The following is a 25221-nucleotide window of genomic DNA, read 5'->3' as shown; positions in this document are numbered from 1 at the left end:
TCTCTGTCCTGCCTGTCTCTATCTTGTCTGTCTGTCTTTGTCCTGTCTGTCTGCCTCTGTCCTGTCTGTCTGTCTCTATCCTGTCTGTCACTATCCTGTCTGTCTCTGTCCATCACTGTCCTGTCCTGTCTGTCTCTATCATCTCTGTCTGTCTGTCTTGTCTCTGTCCTGCCTGTCGCTATCGTGTCTCTCTCTACCCTGTCTGTCTCTGTCCAGTCTTTCTCTATCCTGTCTGTCTCTATCCTGTCTGTCTCTGTCCAGTCTTTCTCTATCCTGTCTGTCTCTATCCTGTCTGTCTCTGTCCAGTCTTTCTCACGAGTACATTTTCCATGTTGACACAGTCAGTTAACGTGTCTGTTTATTGTAAACTGAGTTCCTTCCTGTAAACTGGAACTGAAGTTTCCCACCTGACCCTGAAGGCAGCAGTGCCGGCCGGTGCGTTCAAGTTCTGAGTCTTGACTTTCAGAGTGACCTGACTGTGTTGGCATACCTGTGTTTGTTTGAGACTGAACACACGGCTCACCTGGAGCTCATTCACCTGGACTCACCTGTGCAGGTAAGACACTTTTCATTCAGGCGGAAAAACCTTAAGAGACACTTTTAACTTTTAAAACATGAAGTTCACTGGCGCCTCGGCTGGACTGGGTTTGAACACATTTGTTATTTTAACCTAGCGATGGTGCTACGGATAAAGTTATACATCCAACAGGTACCTGAAGGACAAATGTGAACCTGTTGGTGGCGCTAGAGGGGAAGTCGGTATGTATTTCAGTCTGGGTAAAATTATTTCCGAATAAAATTGAATATGAATCCATGCATCTGTTTTTGAGTTGAATTAAAGTGGTTGAAGGCAGTTGAAGCGTCACTGATATGCAGACCGTGAAGGCAGTTGAAGCGTCGGTTGATATTTGTCGGCTGAAAGCAGTTGAAGTTCAGTTTAAGAAGAGATGTGGTTTTGCCTGAAATGTTTACAACCAATCAATGTCGACGCTGATCCCAAAGACATGACATCATCGGAGGCCGCGTTGGGACCTCTTGTGATCGGATATCACCTCCAGCTCTGTATGAAAACACAGTTACCCTTTAACCTCACTGGAAAATAAGAAGGAAAACCCCACTTGTTCACTTATTAAACTGTAAGTCTGTCTTTCTGCCTGTCTGTCTCTCAGGTGAGCAGCGATTGAGAGGCCATGGACCAATCACTGTCCAGTGGGCGGAGTCATGTGAGCGTGCTCAGTTGCTTCCCGCCCTCTGTGGGCAGAGACGTTGCGGTTGCTTTGGTAAAGCCCCTGAGAGCCGGCCTGGGAAACCCTGACACCCGCAGCCTGCTGCGCACAGACAGACAGGTGTGTGTGTGCGTGTGTGTGTGTGTGACCTCTATGGAAACTTAAATACACACTCTGGTGTTGATATGTAATCATGTTCAGTGTTGGATGAACAATTGCAGTTGAGTGTAGAAATCATTTACCTGGCGAAGTTTTGACACAACAGAGTTCAACAGAAGCACAAACTACGTTGTACACAATGATTGCACAGCCTGGCCTTACAAGAGCATGAGTCCATTGTACATGTTTATAACACAATTCAACCATAAATATTAACAAAAAACATAAATATGACTCGAGAGAGCTCCCCAAGTTATGGAAAAATACATTTTCATATCCCTAGCTTGATGCCACACATGATTAGCGCACCTTTCTGGAAAGCTTACGACCCAAATCCACTGCCAGACAAAGCCTCAGCAAGATATCAACCACATTGCATTGCAGAGATGTTAACACATAGTGTTATTTTATAGCGATGATATGCATAATTAAAAAGAGAAAATACATCCTGGAAGTTGCTTTTCTTTTTGGAAATTATTATAATTTGTTTTCTTCCCTGTGTTCTATCGTCAACCATTAAACCAGTAACACACATACTGCTATATGAACCCCTTAACTAGTCTCTATTTCTGTATGTTGTACCTTTTGAAGTTATTCAGTATTCTGTATTTAGTATGGGTATGCTAACCATTCAACATTTTTGAGAAAAATGGCTGGGGCTTAACTGGGGTTAAAAAGGTTAAGTTTGTTTTTTCAGGTGAAGTGGACGATGGAGGCGCTGTGTTACGGTTTGACTCTCCCATCGGACGGTGACACCGTAAAACTCTGTGTAGACGTCTACACTGATTGGCTGATGGCCCTGGTTTCCCCAAGAAACTCCATCCCTCCTCCAATCGGCAGAGAGCCCAACCTGTACACCCAGAAGATCCTCCGACACCTGTACAGCCTGTTCCTGTCCAGGTAGACTGTCACACCTGGACTGAACCGCTGACAGACATCTCAACACCAGAACCCCTGACTTTTAAGGACCAGATCATCTATGACATCTTTATCCTAATTGTGCATTAGGAGGTCCAATGGCTCAACAGTGGGTTCCAGTGGTGCATTAGAAAGTTTCAGTGTATTACGAGGTTCCAGTGGAGTTTTAGGAAGTCCAATGGTTCAACAGTGGTCCATTAAAAGGTTCCAGTGGTGCATTAGGAAGTTCCAGTGGTGCACTAAAAGGTTCCAGTGATGCATTAGAACGTTTCAGTGGTGTATTAAGAGGTTCCAGTGGTGTTTTAGGAGTTCCAATAATGCATTAGGAGGTTCCACTGGTGCTGTAGGAGATCCAGGTCTCCTTTAAGAGTTTTCCTTGGTGCATTAAGAAGTGATGCACCAAATGGTAGCAGGCCTCTCCATATAGTTTAACTAGCTCTCGATTGCATAGAGAAACTGAGGTGAAATGTGATTGGATGAGAAGACCATTAACAAGCAGCGGCGTCGTTAAGGGTTCAAGGAGCCCTGTAATACGTTTACATGGTTATTGAGTGGTTCTAATCAGTGTTTTGGAGGTCCCAGTGGTCATTGAAGAATGTCTTGAGTGATTCTAGCTGTATTTTAGGAGATTAGGATTAGAGACCCTTTATGTGGTTAACGGCCACTGCCATAGTGTCCTGTACATTACTGTATTCGTCTATTGGCTCAGTCTCTGGTGGTCAGGTTATGTGACTTTGTTCTATGCATCACTTTGTTTTTGTTTGTAACTGTAATATTAGAGAAGAGGAGGAATCCAAGAGTCTGAATGTATTCTCTCCCCAACAGACACTTATCCACAGCAGGGTAAACCTGCTCTTCCAACACTGCTTTGTGTTTCTTTGTCAGGTTTTATGACATATCAGGACTTGTAGGTGAGGCAGAGTTTCTCATGTTGACCCCATGTCTCCTGCTGTCCCATAATTCCATTCACTCAATGAAAGTTAATAGCGGTGAACTTCTTCATGCCCCCCTCCCCAGGTCGGACCAGATGAGTCCGGTCTACATGTCTCTCTGTCAGCAGGTGTTGTGTGCAGTTCAGTCGTTGGCCAGAGACAGTGCGGTGATGAGCAGAGACACCTGGGAGACTCTGCTGAACTTCCTGCTCTGCATCAACCACACCATGCTGGCTACAGGTGAGCATGTGACCTGTGACCCCGCCCATTTGCCTCCTCGCGCACCTGTTTTGGCGTTAGACAGTGTACGTCCGATGTCCTGAGGGAAGAAACTGTACTTGTGGCTAAAGTCATCTCCACAGTTTTAGGAGCGTTCAGCTCCAGGTTGGTTCTGACCACACCACAGGACCCAGCTGACCACCTGTCTCGGTCTCAGCAGGCGGCGTGTCGGAGCAGCTGTCTCACCTGTCCATGGCGGTGCTGTTTGAGGTCTGGTTGCTGTCTTGTGCTCGGTGTTTTCCGTCTCGCTCTCTGTGGCAGCTGGGCCGACAGACGTTGAGCAGCTGCAGACATCAGCCCGCGGTGGTGGAGCAATGGAACCGAGTCATCGCCGCCCTGACCTCCAGGTGCACAAACGCACAAACAGACACACACATTCTTCTTCCTGTTGTTCAGTGCATCGACTCATCACGTTGTTTATGTTTGTGTTCTGTGTTCAGGTTGTTATTGGTGACCTTCGGTCCGTCCTTCCCTCACTTTAAAGTCCCAGATGAAGACGCCGCTCTGATCCCTGAAGACATGGATGAACACGGAGTCCCTCAGACCTGGTTCAGGTTCCTGCACCTGCTCAGGTAAAGTCCAGGCGGAAACCTCCGGTTCTGAAAAGTGAAGCCAATGCTAAAGTGTCTTGAAACTTGTATTCTTCCTATTGGCCATCATGCACTAAATAACCATAATTCTCACTTGATTTATTATTAACTGAGGTAAACATTGTGAACATGAGTTCAATTTAGGGCAGGGCTACAGTGTGATTGACAGGTACTTATTCTGCGTTTTTTTCTTTTTTGGCAAATAAAAAATAAAAATAAAGCCTGATTTAAGAGGCGCTGGATTATTTACATTATCACACATGTATTATTGACATATCAATATTTCATAATTGTTTAAAATAATACAGTTATCGTCAATACCGGTATATCGTGACACCTTCAACATCATGTAGCAGCAAAACGTTTCGCCTTGAAAAGGCTAACCACATCCCCAAATCTCCTTTCAGTAACCCGGTGGATCTCAGTCACCACGTGGTTGTTGGTTCGACTCCTTCCTCCCATGAGGAGGCATCAAGAGGAGACAGTCAGCTGCCAAACATCTTCTTCAGAGCCATGAGAGGAGTCAGCACGCTGGTCGACGCCTTCCTGGGTACACTGACCTCTGACCTCCACTAACTTCTGACACTGGGTCTGTTCTGTGGTTTAATCACTGCTGTAAATAATGAGCTACAGGGATGAAGTGTAACTTGTGTTTCTGCAGGTGTGACTGTGATCAACAAAGAACCAACAGAGCAGCTTCTGCCAAACACTGGTATACACACATATAAACTAGTATACACACATGTATACACACATTACACGTATGAACTGATATACACACATATGTATGAACTGGTATACACACATTACACATATAAACTGGTATACACACGTTACATGTATACACACATTACACATATAAACTACACATTACATGTATAAACACATTACACATATAAACTACACGTTACATGTATACACACATTACACATATAAACTGGTATACACACGTTACATGTATACACACATTAGACATATAAACTATACATTACATGTATACACACATTACACATATAAACTGGTCTACACACGTATAAACTGGTATACACACACTACACATATAAGCTGGTATACACACACGTATAAACTGGTATACACACACTACACATACAAGCTGGTATACACACGTATAAACTGGTATACACACATTACATGTATAAACTGGTATACACACATTACTTGTATAAACCGGTATACACATGTTACATGTATACACACATTACACATATAAACTACACATTACATGTATACACACATTACACATATAAACTACACATCACATGTATACACACATTACACATATAAACTACACATTACATGTATACACACATTACACATATAAACTACACATTACATGTATACACACATTACACATATAAACTGGTCTACACACGTATAAACTGGTATACGCACTACACATATAAGCTGGTATTCACACACGTATAAACTGGTATACGCACATTGCACATATAAACTGGTCTACACGCATAAACTGGTATACACACACTACACGTATAAAATGGTATACACACACGTATAAACTGGTATGCACACATTACATGCATAAACTGGTATATACACACTACACGCATAAACTGGTATACACACACTACACGCATAAACTGATATACACACATTTAAACAGGTATACTTTATATAGATATACTGTTGTTGTTTCTGCTGTTATTGTTGCTGATGTGGCAGTTTCTTTTGTTACTGTGTTTCTCCAGGACTTCCAACAAGGATCCATTTCAGAGACCGGTTGCCTTCTCTCGGTAATTCAGATTATCCTGAACTGATCTGTTCAATCCGATCAATAAAATAATCAAAGTAGAGTCCTCTGACAGCCGAACTGGAATCAACCAGAACCAGACTTGATCTGGTCTCTGTCGTAAGCAAGGGGCAAAAATGTCTGGATTAAAGTAAAAAACTAAACTAATCCTCCAGTCTTACCTAACATTTGGTTTTCATTTGGTTTGTTCCCCACCTCGTCTCCTCTCAGGTGTTGCTGTTACCAGGAGTCCGTTTAAAGACCGCCACCCTTCTCACGGTAAGCCCCGCATACCTGCCCTACCCTTCCCAGATTTGATTGGTGGTTTTGATCTGTAGAAACAGAGAATACCTGTTCTCTGGCATCCTCAGGTTTCTCTCGACCTCGTTCTGGCAGTGCTCCACCCATCCCGGTGAACATACTGAGCTTGCCCATTGCTGCTCCCTCCACCACCTCCACCACCTCCCCTCCTCAACCCAACAAACGACTAAAACCTGTGAATGTTTCCAAGGCAACTAGCAAACCTCTTGCGGTACGACTCGTTTGTTTTGGTATTTCCTGAAAACTGTGCAAAGTATATGTCTCTTTACAAACCGCTTTACCTGACTGGTTACATGACTCAGTACCGGTCTGGCCACTGAACTCTTTACCTGTCTGTGCACCTAACTCTTTACCTGTCCCGGTACATGACTCTTTACCTGTCCCAGTACGTGACTCTTTACTGTCCCTGTAAGTGACTCTTTACCTGTCCCTGTAAGTGACTCTTTCCCTGTACCTGTAAGTGACTCTTTACCTGTCCCGGTACATGACTCTTTACCTGTCCCAGTACGTGACTCTTTACCTGTCCCTGTAAGTGAGTCTTTACCTGTCCCAGTACGTGACTCTTTACCTGTCCCAGTACGTGACTCTTTACCTGTCCCTGTAAGTGAGTCTTTACCTGTCCCAGTACGTGACTCTTTACCTGTCCCAGTACGTGACTCTTTACCTGTCCCTGTTAGGGACTCTTTACCTGTCCCTGTAAGTGACTCTTTACCTGTCCCTTTAAGTGAGTCTTTACCTGTCCCTTTAAGTGAGTCTTTACCTGTCCCAGTACGTGAGTCTTTACCTGTCCCAGTACGTGACTCTTTACCTGTCCCTGTAAGTGAGTCTTTACCTGTCCCAGTACGTGACTCTTTACCTGTCCCAGTACGTGACTCTTTACCTGTCCCAGTACGTGACTCTTTACCTGTCCCTGTTAGGGACTCTTTACCTGTCCCTGTAAGTGACTCTTTACCTGTCCCTTTAAGTGAGTCTTTACCTGTCCCTTTAAGTGAGTCTTTACCTGTCCCAGTACGTGAGTCTTTACCTGTCCCAGTACGTGACTCTTTACCTGTCCCTGTAAGTGACTCTTTACCTGTCCCTGTAAGTGACTCTTTACCTGTCCCTGTAAGTTACTCTTTACCTTTCTGGGCACCTAACTGTTTACCTGTCCCGGTACGTGACTCTCTACCTGTCCCAGTATGTGTCTCATCACCTGTCCAGGTACACGTCTTGTTTGAGCCATATTACTTATGGGGTTTCATTCCTCTCTCCTCTAAGGCATCTTCCTCCCCTCCTCACTGGAAGTTGTCATCCCCTCCTTCCCCCCCCCCAACCCCCTCTCTGCTCCTCCCCCAGACCCTCCCCTACCCCACTCAGGTGTAACGTCGACTCCCTCCTCCACCTGTTCGGCGAATGGCTTTTTGATGCTGCTCTGATCAACATAGACTCTGGTCTGCCCACTAAGTACTTTAATTAAACATACTGCACACAGTACAACACGTACTGCACACAGTACTACACATACTGCACACAGTACTACACGTAGGACTCACGTTACAGGTTCTCCATTGTGTAGTGTTACTGTCACCAACCCCTCACCTGTGTGTTCTCCAGCCGGTCCCGGTGATGTCACTGTGATGTCAGCGAGGTGGGCGGCTGGTAGAGCCGAGGCCTGCGGGACGCTCTGCAGGATCTTCACCTGCAAGAAAACTGCAGAGGACATTATGTCTGTCTACCTGTCCAGGTACACGTCTCTTAACCTGTCTACGTACATGCCTGAGTACCTGTCCAGGTACATATCACCATATCTGTTCAGGTACACATGTATTTACCTGTCAGGTATATGCATCTTTACCTGTCCAGTTACATATCACCATACCTGTACATGCGTCTTTATCTGGGTACTGATCCAGGTACATTTACCAGTTCAGGTACATGTCTGGATACCTGACAAGATACACGTCTTTAACTGTCCAGGTACATGCACATTTACCTGGTCAGGTACATATCGCAATACCTGTTCAGGTACATGGCTGTCTACCTGTCCATGTACACATGTCTTAACATCCATCTTGTCCAGGTACATGTCTCAATACCTGTCCAGGTGCAGTCCTCTCTGTACTAATATATAATCTGGTGACAGTTGTCTTAGTTTCCTAAACTGTCATTACATTTAAAACGTTTGTGTGTGTTCTCCCCTCCTCTGTCCAACCTCCAGGTTCTACCTGGTTCTCCTTCAGGGTCTACTGGTGTCAGAGGAAGTGTGTCCTCCTGTTCTGGCCTCCATCCTGCTGAACTCCACCTGTCTGTTCTGCTGTGACCTGAGAGGAGTCAACCTGCTGTTGCCCTCCTTCATCGCAGCTGTAGAGAAAGTGCTGCTCGACAGGTACATGATGGGTTGGACCCAGAACCCTTTGGGGTACCGTCTCGTTTCACCAACGAGCTCCCGTCTCGAGCTCTCTCATCTTTTACTTACGTAAAAGTAGTAACACTTTGTTATGAGTAAAAGTCATGCGTTAAAAATGTTATCATTATTGATGCTGGTAATAGTGGAGCCTGTTACTTTATATACTGCTTGGAAGTTTAATCTATCATATGTCTCTTGTCCAGAGAGCTGTTGAGGTTCAAGAGTTTTTTGAGTCCGGCAGATTTGAGGCGAGCCTCCATCCTGGTCCTGCTGACCATGCTGCCTCTGCCTCTGCAGTTTGGATCTGTCCGGTCAGAGGTAATCCACCCCGTTAAGAACCTACACACACCTGTGCAGACCTCACCTGGACACGTGAAGCAGGAGCATCCAATAACAACCACAGAGACAGTAACAGTCTCTGTCTGTCTCGGTCTGTGTGTGTGTGTGTGTGTGTGTGTGTGTGTGTGTGTGTGTGTGTGTGTGTGTGTGTGTGTGTGTGTTCAGGTGTTATCAGACGGGCGGTTCAATGGTGATGATGTCACAGGGGGTAGCTTCCTGTCTTTGAAGCCCCGCCTCATCGGTGTTCTGATTGGAGCTCTGCAGACAGAGACCGACACCTCCAACACACAGATACTACTCGGTCAGTTACAGATCCTGATCCTTCATTCGTTTGTTAATCGTTTTCTACTGTTATTATTCTGTCTGACTTTATTGTTATTATTCTGTCTGACTTTATTGTTTTCGTTTTGTCGGATTCAATTGATTTTATTCTGGCATCCTCTACTGTTCTTATTCTATCTGACACTCCGCAAAAGTAAAAACAATAAAGTAAGAATAAACAGTAGACTCTGCTGTGTTTGCACACTCTGACCGTCTGAATGATTTCTGTTTGGTGCAGCTGGCATGTTGAACCTGGTCCAGGACTCAGCTCTGTTAAAAGCTGCAGGTCAAAGTCAGCAGGTGAATACACTCCTCTACTGAAGCTCTACTAAAACTCTATTGACACAGATGAACATAAGTAGACAAGAGAAATAATTAACTATATTTTATGTTTAAGTTGACGATTAACCTTTTTATTCTGACTGTTTTGTGGGAACGTCCATGAAAAGAACTATTGTAAATTATGGTTTATGTCTTAATATTACACATTTTCTTCATGATCATTACTGCTGTGTGTTGTTGTCTCTCACATTGTCTTGATAGAAGATTTGTGCGGTACGTCGTGTGGTGTTTATGGGATGCCTTATCCCTGGATTATATTTGTGATTGAATGATTTATAACAATCAGCCTGCAGGTGGCGCCGACAGGACTTTACACTGTTTCTGTGGGTTTTCTTTTATTATCAGGAAAATTGCAATCTATTTTTGTATTTCAGGACAATGAGTCAGGTGGAGCCAGCAGAGCCAGATGGACCACGGGAACCAGTGGGCCCAGTGCAAATAGATGGACCAGAGGGACCGGTAGTTCATTTTGATGATTGAAAGTTTGAATACATTTTATAACCTTGACCGTCATGTGATGTGTGTGTGTGTTTTTGCGTTGCTATGTCAACCAGCCGTCCAGTCAGATGCAGCCGGGATCCTGTGGGCTCAGTCTGTGCGTCTGCTGACTCAGCGTCTCACGTCCCAGTGGAGGAATGACTCAGCAGTTTGTCTCTCTGCGCTGGAAGTACTGGGAGGACTGGCTAAGGTGGGCATGCACACACACACACACACACACTAACCCCTACACGTACACACACACAGATCCTAAACCAATTATAAATCTTTCTGTGACCTTGTCCCGTCCTCCTGCAGGTGGAGGTGAGCGTGGAAGAGAGTGAGAGGAGGCGAGCCGTCACTTCGGTCTGTTGCTACATCGTGTTTCAGTGCAGTCGTCCTCCTCCGCTTCACTCCAGAGATCTGCACTCCATCATCGTCGCTGCTTTCCACTGTCTGAACGTCTGGTTAACTCAACACCCCGCCATGCTCGACCACCAGGTAACTAATCAGCATGCACCAAACAGACAGGTAACTGTGAGCCAAGTAACTAACCAGCAGGTAACTAACCAGCATGCACCAAACAGACAGGTAACTGTGAGCCAAGTAACTAACCAGCAGGTAACTAACCAGCATGCACCAAACAGACAGGTAACTGTGAGCCATGTAACTAACCAACAGGTAACTAGCAGACAAGTAACTAACCAACAGGTAACTAGCAGACAAGTATCTAACCAGCAGGTAACTAGCAGACAAGTAACTAACCAACGAGTAACTAACCATCAGGTAACTAGCAGTCAAGTAACTAACCAGCAGGTAACTAGCAGTCAAGTAACTAACCAACGATTAACTAACCATCAGGTAACTAACCAGCATGCACCAAACAGCCAAGTAACTATGAGCCATGTAACTAACCAACAGGTAACTAGCAGCCAAGTAACTAACAGCAATGTAACTAACAGCCAAGTAACTAACAGCCAAGTAACTGACCAACAGGTAACTAGCAGCCAAGTAACTAACCAGCAGGTAACTAGCAGCCAAGTAACTAACCAACGGGTAACTAGCAGCCAAGTAACTAACCAGCAGGTAACTAGCAGCCAAGTAACTAACCAATGGGTAACTAGCAGCCAAGTAACTAACCAGCAGATAACTTATATACGTAGGTATATATAAGTTATCTGCTGTTTTCAGGAGTGTTTGTTGGAGGTCCTGGAGATAGTGGAATTGGGAATTTCGGGCAGTAAATCCAGACAGGAAGAGGAAGTGAGGTGTAAAGAGGAGAAAGAACTGAACCCGGCTTCTCTGAGGGTGAAGGAGGCTGCAGAGGCCACGCTGAGCTGGTGAGCAAAACAAACACACGGGTAAACGTTTGAGATGTTTTAAAATAAAGTAAAGTAATCAAAAGCAGAGTTCACATATTTGGCCTATTAGCGCCATTGTGCGTCTATCCGGGTTAATAAAATGATGATCAGCTGTTGTGGTCGAATCAGATTCTGCCTCATTCTCAAATAAACTCAACCTAGACAGTGTCTGCAGAGCTTAGTCTGATATCTACTCATATCTCAGTGTCATGCAGGTTTCGGGGGCCTTCCCGTTCCTCGGAGGCCTGCTGAGTCAGGACACTCTGATTGGCTGCTCCACTTTGAGTGACAGCAGTTTGAAGAAATTCAGATATTTTGTGGTGGACCGCTCAGTCATCTTGGCCATGCTGGAAGAACCACAGGGACCTGAACAGGGTCAGTCCTGATTCACTGAACTTGAACCAGATAGACAGAAACACAAACCCTCATACACGAGGAAACGTTGTTGTTGTTTTTAATGAATTTTCTGTTGCTCAACGTATCGACCCGTCAAATATAAAGACAACAATACTAATGTTTTCAATGGTGTTCGCAGCGCCATGTCCGTCAGTCACAGTGCTGATCAGAGGTCCGTCAGGAGGTCACACCTGGACTTTACAGCTCCACCTGCAACCCAGAGAGGAAAGAACAGAAACGCAGGTGGCCACTTCCATCAATGTCCAAACACAATAAACACCTAATAATAACAATTCATCATGATTCATCTTGTGAACATGGTGTGCTTCTCAGGCTTGAGATCAGTATTCTATCTTTCCTGTCTGTTGATCGACTTTAGCAAACTCTGATCCCAGAACAGCGTGGTGTGGCCCAGGAGGATGCTGGGATACGATGTGCGTTCAAACATCAGCTGTTTCCTGAAAACGTTGACAGAGTTGCTTCAGTGAAAGCAGATCTGAGTATTCCAACTTTGCGTGAGACCGTTAGTGAGGAGGTACGTACCTGGTCCAACCCAGATCCAAACCCTGTTCATTCTCCCTTTATGTATTTACCATGGTGGTCCTCAGGGATCACGTTTAGGTCCTCTTCTTTTCACTTTTCTTGCTAATATTAAAATCTGGAAGTCGCAGAACTTTCGGAAGCTACATTAAAGTCAGACAGGTGTTCTTCACATGATAATCAGCCGCGCAGGTGTGGGTAAATCACCGGTCAGGTATAAACTCCTGCCCCTTCCTTCTCTGACAGGTGCAGCAGCAACTGGAGCATCTGCAAGCAGCGTTGAAGAGGCAGCGACAGGTCGAGGCTCGGCCGCAGGTGAGCGGACGTTCGGTCGTCATGAAGACTTGCAGGCCGCCGTCTCCAATTACCAACTTCCAGACAGCAAGACTCTTCCTGTCCCACCTGGGCCTTCTGACACCTGAGACCTTGAAGGTACATGGAAGAGATTGATTCATTGACACGTTTAGCTCTGTCTGTTGTCACACCCACCTGTCGATCCTTTCTCCCTCGCACTTGTCCTCGTAGAGTCCAGGTACCAGCGGTGTCCCAGCTCCGCTGGTGTCTCTGGACTCTTCACTTCCAGGTTTTTTGGAGGATCTGAGACGTTTGGACCAGCTGCCGTCCAGGAACTGTGACTCCGCCTTCATCTTCTACATGAGAGCAGGACAGCGGACAGCTGCTGAGGTCATCACACACCTGTCTGTGTTTGCCGTTGTTTTTCTTTCTCAGGGCCTGGTATTTGGGGCATGAAGTGAGACAAAGTAGTTGTACCTCTCTTGTCTGTTGCTGTTTGAGCGCTATGGGTGAATTGGTCAAAGACATGAACCGATAGGCTCGCCGCTGCATCGGAGACACATTTCAGATATCAAACATGTTAAATATCTGGACCTGTTGGGGAGTCTGTCGGGGAGAGACCCACGATTACAACATCTGACGACTTTGAAAGGTTGTGCCGAGAGAACTTCGCTGAACCTGTTTGTCTCTTTCTAGATTCTGAGGAATGTGGAGTCCAGCTGCAGCGTCCAGTCTCACTTCCTGGACTTCCTGTGGTCTCTCGGTCGGCCAGTGGAGGTTGGGCGACGACAGGGGGGCGGGTTCAACGGCACCAGTTCAGGTCAGTGTTCTGATTGGTCACTTCTCAGCAACAGGACACTGTCGGGGGTCAGTGGTTGTGGTCACTTTGTTCTCCATTATCCTGAATTGGTTATTTTTTTGTTTTTTTAGAATTCCCTGCTGTGCTAGGTGACAGTGGAGGGGGTGTGTTTAATGGAGAGATATTTGTCCTGATGTACACCGACGCTCTGACCGAGATCACCTTCGTCGTACCCTCATCATCACACAGTGAGTGCGTTGACCATAAAACGAGAGATGTGACCATTTAAAGAGAGGTGTTACCACATAAGAAAGTGTGACTATATAAGGTGAAGCGATACCATATTAGAAAATGTGTGACCATATCCAGAGAGGTGAGACACCACATGAGGAGAGGTGGTTCCATATAAGGCAGTGGTTCTTAACCTTATTGGAGGTACTGAACCCTGCAAGCTTCATCAGTGCATTCACCGAACCCTTCGTAATTGGAAAAATAAAATATGATTTCTTCAAAACATAGGTATATATTTTGTTAGTGCACAAAATGAACCATGCATCAGTTGCACACAAAATCACTGTGTTCAAAGAACAAAATCAACAAAACATGAATTTCACACAAAAACATAACTCAATGAATATTTACTGCAAATCAATGTGACGAAAAGAAGAAAAATTGTGTGTTGTGGCCCGACATTGCTCGGGCTATACTGTGTGTGTCTTGACCCCTGCCGAGCCCCTGAGAGTGACTCACCGAACCCCTGGGGTTCGATCGAACCCAGGTTAAGAACCACTGATATAAGGTATTTACTTATTATTACTTAATAAATTCTTCCTTGTGTTTTTATACGAAGTGGCCGAGTTGTCGAAGAGTCCGGAGGAGGCGGAGCATCTAACTGGGGTGCCATCCAACCAGCAGAGTCCTTTTGAGCCCAGCAAAGACTCCACCCCTCAACCCACAGTATGGACCTCCAACATACAATCTTTTTCACTTATCTTTCCGTCTGTCAGTCTCTGACCTGTCTGTCTTTCTCTCTGTCTGTCTGTCTTTGTCCAGAGTTCTCCAGTTGAAGACACAAAGTCCTTTCGTTTTGAGTTGTCGTCCGTTGGGTCTGAATCTATACTCTTGATTGTCTGGGTCGAACGCTTCGAGGATATCGGTAACTATCTTTACATTAACAGTAAATCTACTGACATACGTTGTGATAATATTATAGTTACTACTTAATTTGTCTTCTTACTTACTGGAACTATGATGAGATCAGTCGTTCTACCTTTGTGTTTCAGAGAGTTTCCCTCTGTCTGACCTTCTGTCGGGGACAAAGACAGGAACACCGACCAGGTGAAGCACCTGACGAATACGCCCTTTACGAACCGCTTCAGACATGAAGTACCGTGAAGGTAACGAAGCCGTCTTGTCTTTCTGTCCGTTGTTAGCGTGTCAAACGTCCAGCTGATCTTCGTCCATCCTATGAAGACTGGACTCTACCGGATTCATTTCCATGCAAACACGACCAGCAAGTTCGGTTTGGTCGTCCCTTTGGTCAACGGGAGTTTGGTCAGCAGGAGGTCTTTGGGTACGTCTGAAAATATCCAATCAGATTGGATTGCGATTACTTTTAATGGAGAGAGGTTTGTCCTGATGTACTGACAGAGATCACCTTCATCGTACCCTCATCATCACACAGAGAGTGCGTTGACCATATAAGAAAGTGGGACCATATAAGGTGAAGTCATACCATACAGGAGAAGGTAATACCATAAAAGGAGAGGTGTGACCCTATAATGAGAGGTTATACCATATAAGGAAATGGGATACCTTATATTGAATGGTGTTACCACATAAGGAAAGGTGATACCATACAAGGAAAGGTGATACCAGGAAAGGTGTGACCACATAAGGAAAGGTGATACCATACAAGGAAAGGTGATACCAGGAAAGGTGTGACCATTAAAAAAAGAGGTGGTACCACATAAGAAAGTGTGACCATATAAGGGAAGGTGATACCATATAAGGAGAGGTGTGACCCTAAGGAGAGGTTATACCATATAAGGAGAGGTTATATATACTAGGGCTGCAACTAACGATTATTTTATTAATCGATTAATCGGTTGATTATTTTTTCGATGAATCGGATACAACATTTTGTTTAATCAAAAAAGCGTTCATTTCCAACCCTTTATTCAAAAACAGAAGTGAAAGTGCAAAACATCTTCAGAAAGTGCACAAACAGGTTGCTCCTTGAACATCCCTGAGCTGTTAATTAAAACAATAAAATGGACTAACACTAAAAATATACACATGTATGCTTTACATCTGCCAAATGTGAGCCCTTTTTACTGTAATTGATCCCTCCAGAGGCTGCATTTACATACCCTGCTTTATCAGTATGTATGAAATACTGGGACAGAGGGAAGCTGTACTGCTCCATATAGAGCGTCCTCTTCCTTAAACTCTTTCATTCTGGGTCTCTTATGACCACGACGTCACGTTGTTGGCTAAGCCCAACTACGTGATTTGCTTCATTCTACTTTAAGTAAAAAAAAACAAAAAAAAACCTGCAGCCAGATCCGCCGGTTTAACGTTAACGAGTGACAGCGTGAACTGAACCAGACCGGGGGGTGACGGCATGTTTCACCACGTTGCGTTTTTCTACAAGCAAGACTGAACTGTAACGGAACATAACAGAACTTTAACGACAATACACAACCCAAACACGTTAGCTAACGTGATAGCAAGCTGACTAGCTTCCATTAAAAACAAGTTTGAGGAACATGAAGACGCTGATTGGCCAAGACTCAACTCGTCAAAGATCTTCTATTTTTGAGAAGATCACGACCTCAGCTTTTCTCGTGTCTCACTCCGATCTCAGAAACGCTGGCTGGCCAGTTGCTCTGCTACGCTCTTTTTTTTTCTCCGCGACTTATTATCCGGCGTAATAATCGCGCGACATTCGTTGTTGCAGCCCTAATATATACCATATCAGGAAATGGGATACCTTATAAGGAAAGGTGTTACCATACAAGCTGATGATGAAATATTAATAATTAACAGTTTGTCTTTTATTTCCTCGATCGTCCGTAGGTTTAATCAGTTTTTGGTTGAAGAAGTCTCTTTTGTCTTCGCTGTTGCACAGACACCTTATATAATGTACTATCATTAATATGTCGAGGTGGACCTCGTTTCTTTCTCGTCTCCAGGTTTCCTGCTCAGAGAGACCGTGATCAACTGTTGCCACCGGCGACGGTTGGAGAGTGACTCCACCCCTCCCTCCCATGTCAGGAGAAAGCACATGATCAATGACATCATCCTTCGTTATCGCAGCCGCCGCTCTGAGCCCGCCTTTTACGCCGCTCTGTTCCAGGACCCCTGAAGCCCCCCCCGACCTTTAACCTCTCGGACCGGCCGGCTCCACTGTTACCATGGCAACCTGCCGTTTTATTTACCATTCACAGAATAAAAAATGAATTAAAAAAAAGTGCTTGCGTGTTTGTGGGGTTTTAAACCAGCCAATCAGGATCAACAGTGCCTGCCGTTACAAGGGTTGTGGGTGCGACGACAGGTGTTTACCGAGTGATGATGTCACCTGAACGATGATGTCACCTGAGTGATGATGTCACCTGAGAGGGTTAATAAATGTGTGGAAACCTGGGTGGTCTCTGTGTGTCTCACATTCTGATTGGCCCTCTGGTTTGATGTCATCGATTCCATTCAAAGGATCTCTTATTGGCCAGAAAGTTTCATCGGCAAAATACAATTTGCCCAAATCCTCCTTCTCCTCCTTCCTCTCCTTCTTCTCCTTCTCCTTTCCCTCTTCCTCCCATCCACCTCTTCCTCCTCCTCTTCCTCCTCATTGTGTTTTTTTGTCAATTCCACCTGCACACAGATAAATAATGGTTCTTAAGTGGTTCTTTAACCGTTAAGCTCTCTGGCATTTTTTAGGATTTAGCTCGAAATAGCATACCCAAACTAAAAAGGGTGTATCTCTGCAACCACAAGGGCTATTTGAATAATTCTGGTGTTATAATAAAGGCAACCATTGTGAGCTGTTAGTCAGATGTGTAAATATTAGTATATATGTTGCTGGCTAAGAGTAAATAAAGATTGAAAAATAGAAGTTTCAGGTCCGCCTGTAAAAAAAAGCACTTTCAGGATGATTATCTCCTTGAAATGATGCTTCACTAAGAAGAAGCCCTGAGGCTCTCCCAAATCATAGCACAATATGTGAACAGTCTCTCTGCACTGTTTTCACTTGAAAAAGTGAAGCAGAACAAAGTCAGAGAGGTAAAGCACAAAGAGAATTCAGGCGAGGTTTCCAAAATTTGCATTTGGGCACATTTACGCATATTTTCGCGCATCTGTGACATTTTAATTTTTCATGTAGCAAACCTTATATTTCACTTGTATATGACTTATGGTGTTCAATAAACTTGTAATAGTGGGGATTTACTGAGGGAAATGCATTTTTTCTTTTATTTGCTATTTTCTCCAAAAAAATTCAAAATTTGCTGACTGAGCGATTTATGTTGCTGTGTTCTTTGGTTCATATCTCGGTGATGAGCAGAGGGATTTGGGGAATAGATTTGGAATCCGTGTGGAATTGTCTTGCTTTTTGCTATTTGTCTTTTTCTGATAGCACCAAGCTACGGGATGCTAGTTCCGGAAACATACAGAGTGGGCTGACTCGTATCAAAATTATAACTATTTTATTTTAATAATTATTTTAGTTGGTGTTTGAGTTGTGTTGAAATGGCTGACTAGTTATTGTAGCCCAGGTTCTCTTGTTTAATTTGATGTGTAGCATCAATATATTTGTTCATGATTATTGTAATGTTTTACACAGTTTAAATCAATTTCTAAAAAAGGACCTATTTAGGTCCATAAGGGGCTTAAAGAAGGCTTTGTGGTTCTACGAAGAACCATTTTATCGATCGGATGGTTCTACATGCTTGTCATATGGTTCTTTGCTATATCAAAGGGTTCTTAATTCATTTTTGAGTTGTTGGACAGTGGGGGAAGAAAACCTAACTTGTCATGATCTGGAGGAGGGGCAACAAGATGACTGTAGAATTTACAGTAACTCGCTGGCAGCAATTAGCAAGTAAGTAGCTGTAGTTTATTTTACAGTACGCTTACTGTAAAATAAATCACAGTACACATGGATACTGTAGTCATTTTTACAGTAATAATCCCAGTACCGTCATTGTTATTACAGTAGTTATCAAAATACTGTCTTTGTCATCACAGTAACCGTGTACAGTTCACAGCAAATCCCAGTTTACTGTAACATGCATCACTGTATTCATTGTAATACTGTTAATGAATACAGTAAAATAATTACATACTGTAAAATGAAGACGCAGTTTTTTTCAACAAAAGTCATTTATTTTAATATTTCAACATTTTAAATACAAATGTTATATTTTGTTTTTAGTTTGTAAAAAAAAACACACGACGTGCTGGAGCGAGGGCCCGCTCTCAGCTGCTCACAGCTTTAATTATTATCGTTCCTTCTGATCGTGGCTCGTTCTCTTGAGTGTGCAGTGTTTTAGTGCCGCACTTTTGTTGGATTGTTTTGTCATGTTTTGTTATAGCCAAGTCAGCTATTAGTTTAGCTGTAGAGTAAATATATCATCTGTTAGGACAGCACACTACTATTAGATTAGTAATAGTACATGATAATATTAAGTTATAGTACTCAGCGTTTGTCGGTATTGATAAAGAATGCAGCCACGTGGAGGGATACTTGGAGGGATACTTGGACAGATGTGTCTGTTACATATGTAACATAAGTATTTCTATAATAATATTAATTCATAATTTAGTTTTTTGATGAACAGAAAACCACATTATTTTTTTCAAATTTGTACAGATTGAATTATACATAATAATGAAGAGCATACAGATTGTACAGGATGTCATTTGCATAATATTTTTCCGTAGTGTTTTAATTAATAAGGTAAAGTCCTAAATGCCAGACACACACACACACACACACACACACACACACACACACACACACACACACACACACACACACACACACACACACACACAATATGTCATGTTTTGGTTCAGGGTTCAGGGATTCAATAAATTGGTTTCTGTCATGAGAGAAGAGCTGACTAAGAATCCCTCAAACATTTTGATGCAGTGAGTTGATAATCGTCTAATGTATCACACATGACTTTTTCTCTCTTTTTTTTCATCCACTTCATCAAACGAAATGTTCATTCCCGTTTCGCCGTGTTTCTTCGTCACCTACTTTGGATAAAATGGCGTCTCCAGGACGGCTTTGTTACTCTCTGATGTCGGCAGACCTTTGAGCAGGAAGTCGTAGATCTTCTGCCACGAGTCCATCTCCGAGCGCCAGAGAGCGGCTCTGGCTCTGATTAACTGTGACACTTCAGGTTCGCAGCCTTTGGCCAAACTGATGCTGTCTTTACAGATGAAGAAGACATCCAGGCCGATGAAGAATGCATTGAGCCTGATGAGACCGACCCTGGCCGATTTGGAGAGGGCGAGAGGTCCTTTGATCGCTGAGGCAGCGTCGATGAGCGAATCGATACCCTTTCCAATAGCGCCAATTTTACAAAGCGCCTTGCTTACTCCCAGAACCACATCCATTGGGGTGGTTTCTCCTCTGGTGACCTGTTCCAGACAATCCTGCAGACTCTGCACGTCCTCCATGACGCTCTGGATGATCTCACCGGCTTTCTTTAGATGTTTACGGTTTACGCCGAACTCCGTGACAGTGGTGACCACGCTGTTGACTCCGCTGGCAACTCCCATCCCCAACCCGGTCATCGTCAGAGCTAGACACGCTCCAGCTGTGACCGGCATCAATGCAAAGCCGACGATGGAGAGCACACCTCCAGCTGCCCCCACCGAGCTGCCGGCCACGCTGGAGATCTTTGCCACCGTGTTCATTCTGTCGAGCTGGACGGCGTTCTCCTCCAGCTCGTTGAGAGACTGCAGCATCCCGGCCCGTCGCTCTTGGAACTCCCTGATGAAGCAAGAACACCGTCCGGAAGCTCTGGTTCTTTCTGATGAAGAGGAGAGAAGAAGTTAGGAAAGACACAAGATGACTCATCTCAAAAGGTCAGCATGTTACTTTAAATATTGGATTTAGGATCTGGTTAAAATAAATAATAAATAATAATAAAATAAATGACAACTTAGGTGTTAACTCCTGCTGGGGAAGAACCATAACCCAAGTATTCTTTCATTTCTGAATCCTTATAGAAATCATTGAAAATCTGATGTTTTTTTTGTCATTTGAGGAATGAATTATATTTTATAATTTTGCCTGTCATTTTCTTTAGTTACAATACATTGAGTCTACAGAGATGCTGCTGTTTCTCAATTCCCTATTAAACTTTGTGTTTTTCTTATTTTCAGGGTTCATACACATTTTAACCAATGGTGTTCCATGACTTTTCCATGACTTTTCACAAGAGTTCAATGACTTTTTAGCAAATTTCCATGACTTTTCACCAAATTTCCATGACTTTTCACAAGATTTCCATGACTTTTCACAAGATTTCCATGACTTTTTACCAAATTTCCATGACTTTTTCATGACTTTAAACCAAATTTCCATGAGCAAACATTTAGTGAAATCTGGGTGTAAACAGTAAAAAGTGAGTAAATGTAGAATTTAAACTAACAATGAGAATACAAAGCATACAGTAAACCTTAAATGACTCAAATGAGACAATAGTTTGATTCAAAGAATAAACATTTATATAGATGCCTGTATGGATGCCTGCTTATATTCTGAGTCTTTCTTTTAAAAGCATATTCATTATTTCAAACTCAGCGTAAATGAACGTCATGAACACATGAATATAACACATTTACATGACTTTTACTAAACCTTTGGGATTTTATTTTATTCTTTTTCAAATTCCATGACTTTTCCAGGTTTTCCAAGACCATAAGAACCCTGTGTTTTACTTTCTTATACATTTGTGTTGCTTTTCTCTAAATGCATATTTGTATCCGGACATGGTTAACGCTCACCTGATTTCATCAAGCTCGTTAATTTGAGAAAGCATCATTTGTACGTCATCTTCAGACAAATCCACATCAAGGTCCACCAGGGATTCATCGTTCATCTCCATGGAAAAGTCAGTGAGGGAGCTGTTACAAGACAAATACATGTTTTATAACAGATGTTTATTTAGCAAAATGTGCATACTAGTATTTTTAAATGCCTCTCTACCTTTTCTGTAACTCCCCACAGATGTTGAGGGTGGTCTTAATGTATTTGTTCAGCTGGTGCGACAGCACCTCCACATTCTTGAGTTCGGGAAGGAAGAAGCCGCTCGCGTCTCTTTTAAACTCGAGGAGGAGAGGGCAGATTTTCCGTGCAGCATCGATGACAAACTGAACGTCTTCAGGGCCGATCCCCTCTGGCAGACGGAGCCCCTGGTTCTCCAGCGTGAACACATGAACTGAGGTGACCGCCAGATTCTCCACCGCATCCAGAAAGGAGTCCAGCTCCTCCAGACCTCCCAGAGTGTCCTTCAGCACAGCAGCCAGCTCCATCTCCAGCTCTGCACGCCGGCTGTCTGCAGTCACCTGGGTGGCTTTGCTCTTCATGTATTCCGAAAAGGCCTTAAATCTGTTCTCCGACTGGGTGACATGGTCCATGCTTAGGTCGATGTTGTCGGCTCGGTGTTTGATGTCCATCATCATTTGCAACTGCGACTTCCTCCCGAGCATCCATCTCTGGCTCCTCTCGCAGAATTCTCTCACGGTGTGGATGCAGGTGAGGGTGTCTCCGATGTAGCGGCACAAGGCCTCCTGCAGCTCCTGTCTGCAACACAAAACACCCTCCAGTTTGTGAAAGTTCAAAACTGAGTCAAACTAAAGTGTTGTTGTGGATCAGCGGGACGCTTTGGACCGGAGTCAGACCGCCGCTCTGCATCTCCGGAGGGAACAAAATACTGAAGTTGAGCCGACAGCAGAACTAAATAACTACAGAGAGAAACTAAATGACCCCAAAGAGACACTAAATTACCTCGGATACACTAATTAACTACAGAGAGAGACACTAAATGACCTCAAAGAGACACTAAATGACCTCAGAGACACTAAATGACCTCAAAGAGACACTAAAGGACCCCGAAGAGACACTAAATGACCTTAAAGAGACACTAAAGGACCCCGAAGAGACACTAAATGACCTCAAAGAGACACTAAATGACCCAAAGAGACACTAAATGACCTCAGAGACACTAAATGACCTTAAAGAGACACTAAATGACCTTAAAGAGACACTAAAGGACCCCGAAGAGACACTAAATGACCTCAAAGAGACACTAAATGACCTCAAAGAGACACTAAATGACCTCAAAGAGACACTAAATGACTACAGAGAGACACTAAACAGCTACAAAGAGACAAAAGACAACGCTGTAATCCTGTGAATGTCCCCACTGCAGGACTAATAAAGGAGTATCTGATCCAATCTAATCTAATCTAATCTAATGTAATATAATACATCAGCATGCTGGTTCCCAGCTGGGCTCTGGACCCCCAGTGTTCCCAGTGGAGGTGTGAGGTCTTCTGATGGAAAAGAGGAACGAATACCAGAGCACCAGTTTACTTTGTTCCTGTTTTCAGAAAACATTTCCAACCATATTCTTTTGAGCACATTAAACTGTAATAACCCCATTTTGAACAGTGAAATGATGAATAATTTCACTTCGTGCAACTTTACTGTCCTGCACAAAGTAGATCACATCTTCATAAACCGTGTGTTTCCTCCTGCACTCACAGATCTGTCTCCTGCACATGCGCACTGTCTCTTTCTGTGCAAAAGTAGCTGAAAGGTGTGAACTCTTACCTCGCAGCAGACATGTTTATCCTCGTGTTTAATGACGTATACACAGATCTTTCACGTGGCTACGTCACCAAATCAGTCTGACTGACTGCTGATACTCGAGCGCCATCTGATCGATCAGTTGTTTGTACTGTTTAGTTTCGGTTTCCTTTTCTCCGCATCATCACATGAGAAGAACCGGAGAGCTCAGATGAGTTCATGAGTTCATGAGTTCATGAAGCTGCCTTCAGAAACCTCGCATTCATGAAACAAAGAGAATACAAAGTTCGCTGCAGGATCCTCCCTGGTTGTTTGCCTTGTTTACACTGTTACTGCTATTATTTTATTTTGAAAATCTAGGAATGGTACGAATTGGTACACATTTTGCACTGCTTTCAATTTGAACTTTCAATCACTCAAAATACTGTAAGTCAAAAGAGACTTTGCAGCGTCTTTGGGTGTACATTTATTTATTTTAAAATAAAAAGTGAAATGTGATATAAATAAAGACTAAATGCAAAATAAAACTTGAATAATGCCTTCAGGGTTCAGTTCACTGTGCAACAGCACCATCCAGTGGTCACTTCTGATCTTTGCATTGACTGTCATCATGCAACTACAAGGGAAAACAGTTGATCTCTGTCTGTCAAGCACACAATATATGATTGAAAACCTTTGGCACTGATGGTTTTGTATAAACATCTACATCTAGATCAAATATATCTTACTGTGTCTTGTAATAATAAATCTAAATGCAGCTATATCTTAATGTAATTGTCTGTATATGCAAACATTTTGCTGCAACAACAAGTGAAGGAAAAAGGCCTCATAAAACATCCAACTAAATGTGTTACATATATATATATATATATATATATATATATATATATATATATATATATATATATTGTTATTTATATATATATATTATATTTATATATATTATTGTTATTTATATATATTTATGTATGTCTAAAAGTTATTTTTGACCCACTTACAATAAAATGAAGTGCAAACTGTTTGTATTTTTTTATGATTATTTGCCAGAACTTCTGTGCATGTAAAAGATGATTTTTTTGTATTATCTCGAGAAAATAGTGGGAACCCCGATTAAAAAAAAAAATCATGTTTTCCATAAATTGGTTACTCAAAAAAACATTATTTAACTGAAGAACCATTTGAAAAGGGTTCTTTATTGAACCTTTTTTTTCTTTCAGTTCTTTAAAGAACCAGAAATGGTGCCTTAAAGAACCGTTTTTCTTTAAGTTCTCTGAGGCACCTTCATAGGTTCTTTGAATAACTATTCAAGGAAATGGTTCTTTAAAGAACCCTGCTTTCAAAGGTTCTTTGTGGAACCAGAAATGGTTCCTCTATGGCATCACTCTGAAGAACCATGTTTGGTTCCAGATGGAAGCTTTATTTTTCTGTGTGCCTCTCCTTCTCCTCCTTCCTCCTCCTCCTCTCCTCCATCCTTCCTCCTCCTCCTCCTCTCCTTCTCCTCCTTCCTCCTCCTCCTCTCCTTCTCCTCCTTCCTCCTCCTCCTCTCCTCCCTCCTCCCTCCTCCTCCTCCTCTCCTTCTCCTCCTTCCTCCTCCTCCTCTCCTCCCTCCTCCCTCCTCCTCCTCCTCTCCTTCTCCTCCTTCCCCTCTTCCTCTTCTCCTCTTCTCCTCTTCTCCTCTCCTCCTCCTCCTCTTCCTCGTTGTGTTTCTTGTCAATTCCACCTGCCTCTCCTCCGGTTGCCATGGTCACCGCCTCCAGATCATCCCGTTACCGTGGTAATGGACAGAGATGATATTTTTTCTCAGTGAGCTGATCAATAACCGTCGGTGACGTCACGAGACTTCCTCTTTGTGCGTGAAGTCGGTGAGGAGGGGAGAGAAAAATCTGCTGATCAGCCAAACTGCTGCTCGTCTTTCTCTGCGGGTGTTATTCTCCTCCTCCT

At 43.4% G+C, this 25221-nt stretch overlaps 2 protein-coding genes across 2 annotated transcripts; one reads left to right on the top strand and one right to left on the bottom strand.

The window, feature by feature from the left end:
- Positions 1–1190: 1190 nt before the first annotated feature.
- On the top strand, positions 1191–16821 carry LOC306736539 (ral GTPase-activating protein subunit beta-like; the record flags this gene model as incomplete). Its single annotated transcript, XM_079218185.1, has 30 exons — positions 1191–1346; positions 2083–2285; positions 3321–3475; positions 3675–3861; positions 3955–4086; positions 4512–4654; positions 4766–4816; positions 5835–5879; positions 6107–6154; positions 6247–6407; positions 7038–7132; positions 7454–7626; positions 7790–7919; positions 8394–8561; positions 8786–8900; positions 9959–10043; positions 10139–10272; positions 10380–10562; positions 11253–11401; positions 11628–11797; positions 11958–12061; positions 12198–12353; positions 12605–12790; positions 12884–13042; positions 13349–13472; positions 13583–13699; positions 14302–14408; positions 14505–14557; positions 14885–15024; positions 16649–16821. The coding sequence occupies 30 exons, from the start codon at positions 1191–1193 to the stop codon at positions 16819–16821; spliced, it is 4002 nt and encodes a 1333-aa protein (XP_079074311.1).
- A 2888-nt stretch (positions 16822–19709) lies between these two features.
- LOC306736538 (uncharacterized protein) lies at positions 19710–23318 on the bottom strand (the record flags this gene model as incomplete). Its single annotated transcript, XM_079218184.1, has 4 exons — positions 19710–20454; positions 21474–21593; positions 21676–22272; positions 23305–23318. 4 exons carry the CDS (start codon positions 23316–23318, stop codon positions 19710–19712), a joined length of 1476 nt encoding a protein of 491 aa, XP_079074310.1.
- Between the last annotated feature and the right edge of the window lie 1903 nt (positions 23319–25221).

The sequence above is a fragment of the Taurulus bubalis genome (genome assembly GCF_910589615.1).
Source record: "Taurulus bubalis genome assembly, chromosome: 5".
NCBI lineage: Eukaryota > Metazoa > Chordata > Actinopteri > Perciformes > Cottidae > Taurulus > Taurulus bubalis.
Note: the sequence above shows the minus strand (reverse complement) of the source record. Positions and strands in the feature narration are given on the sequence as shown.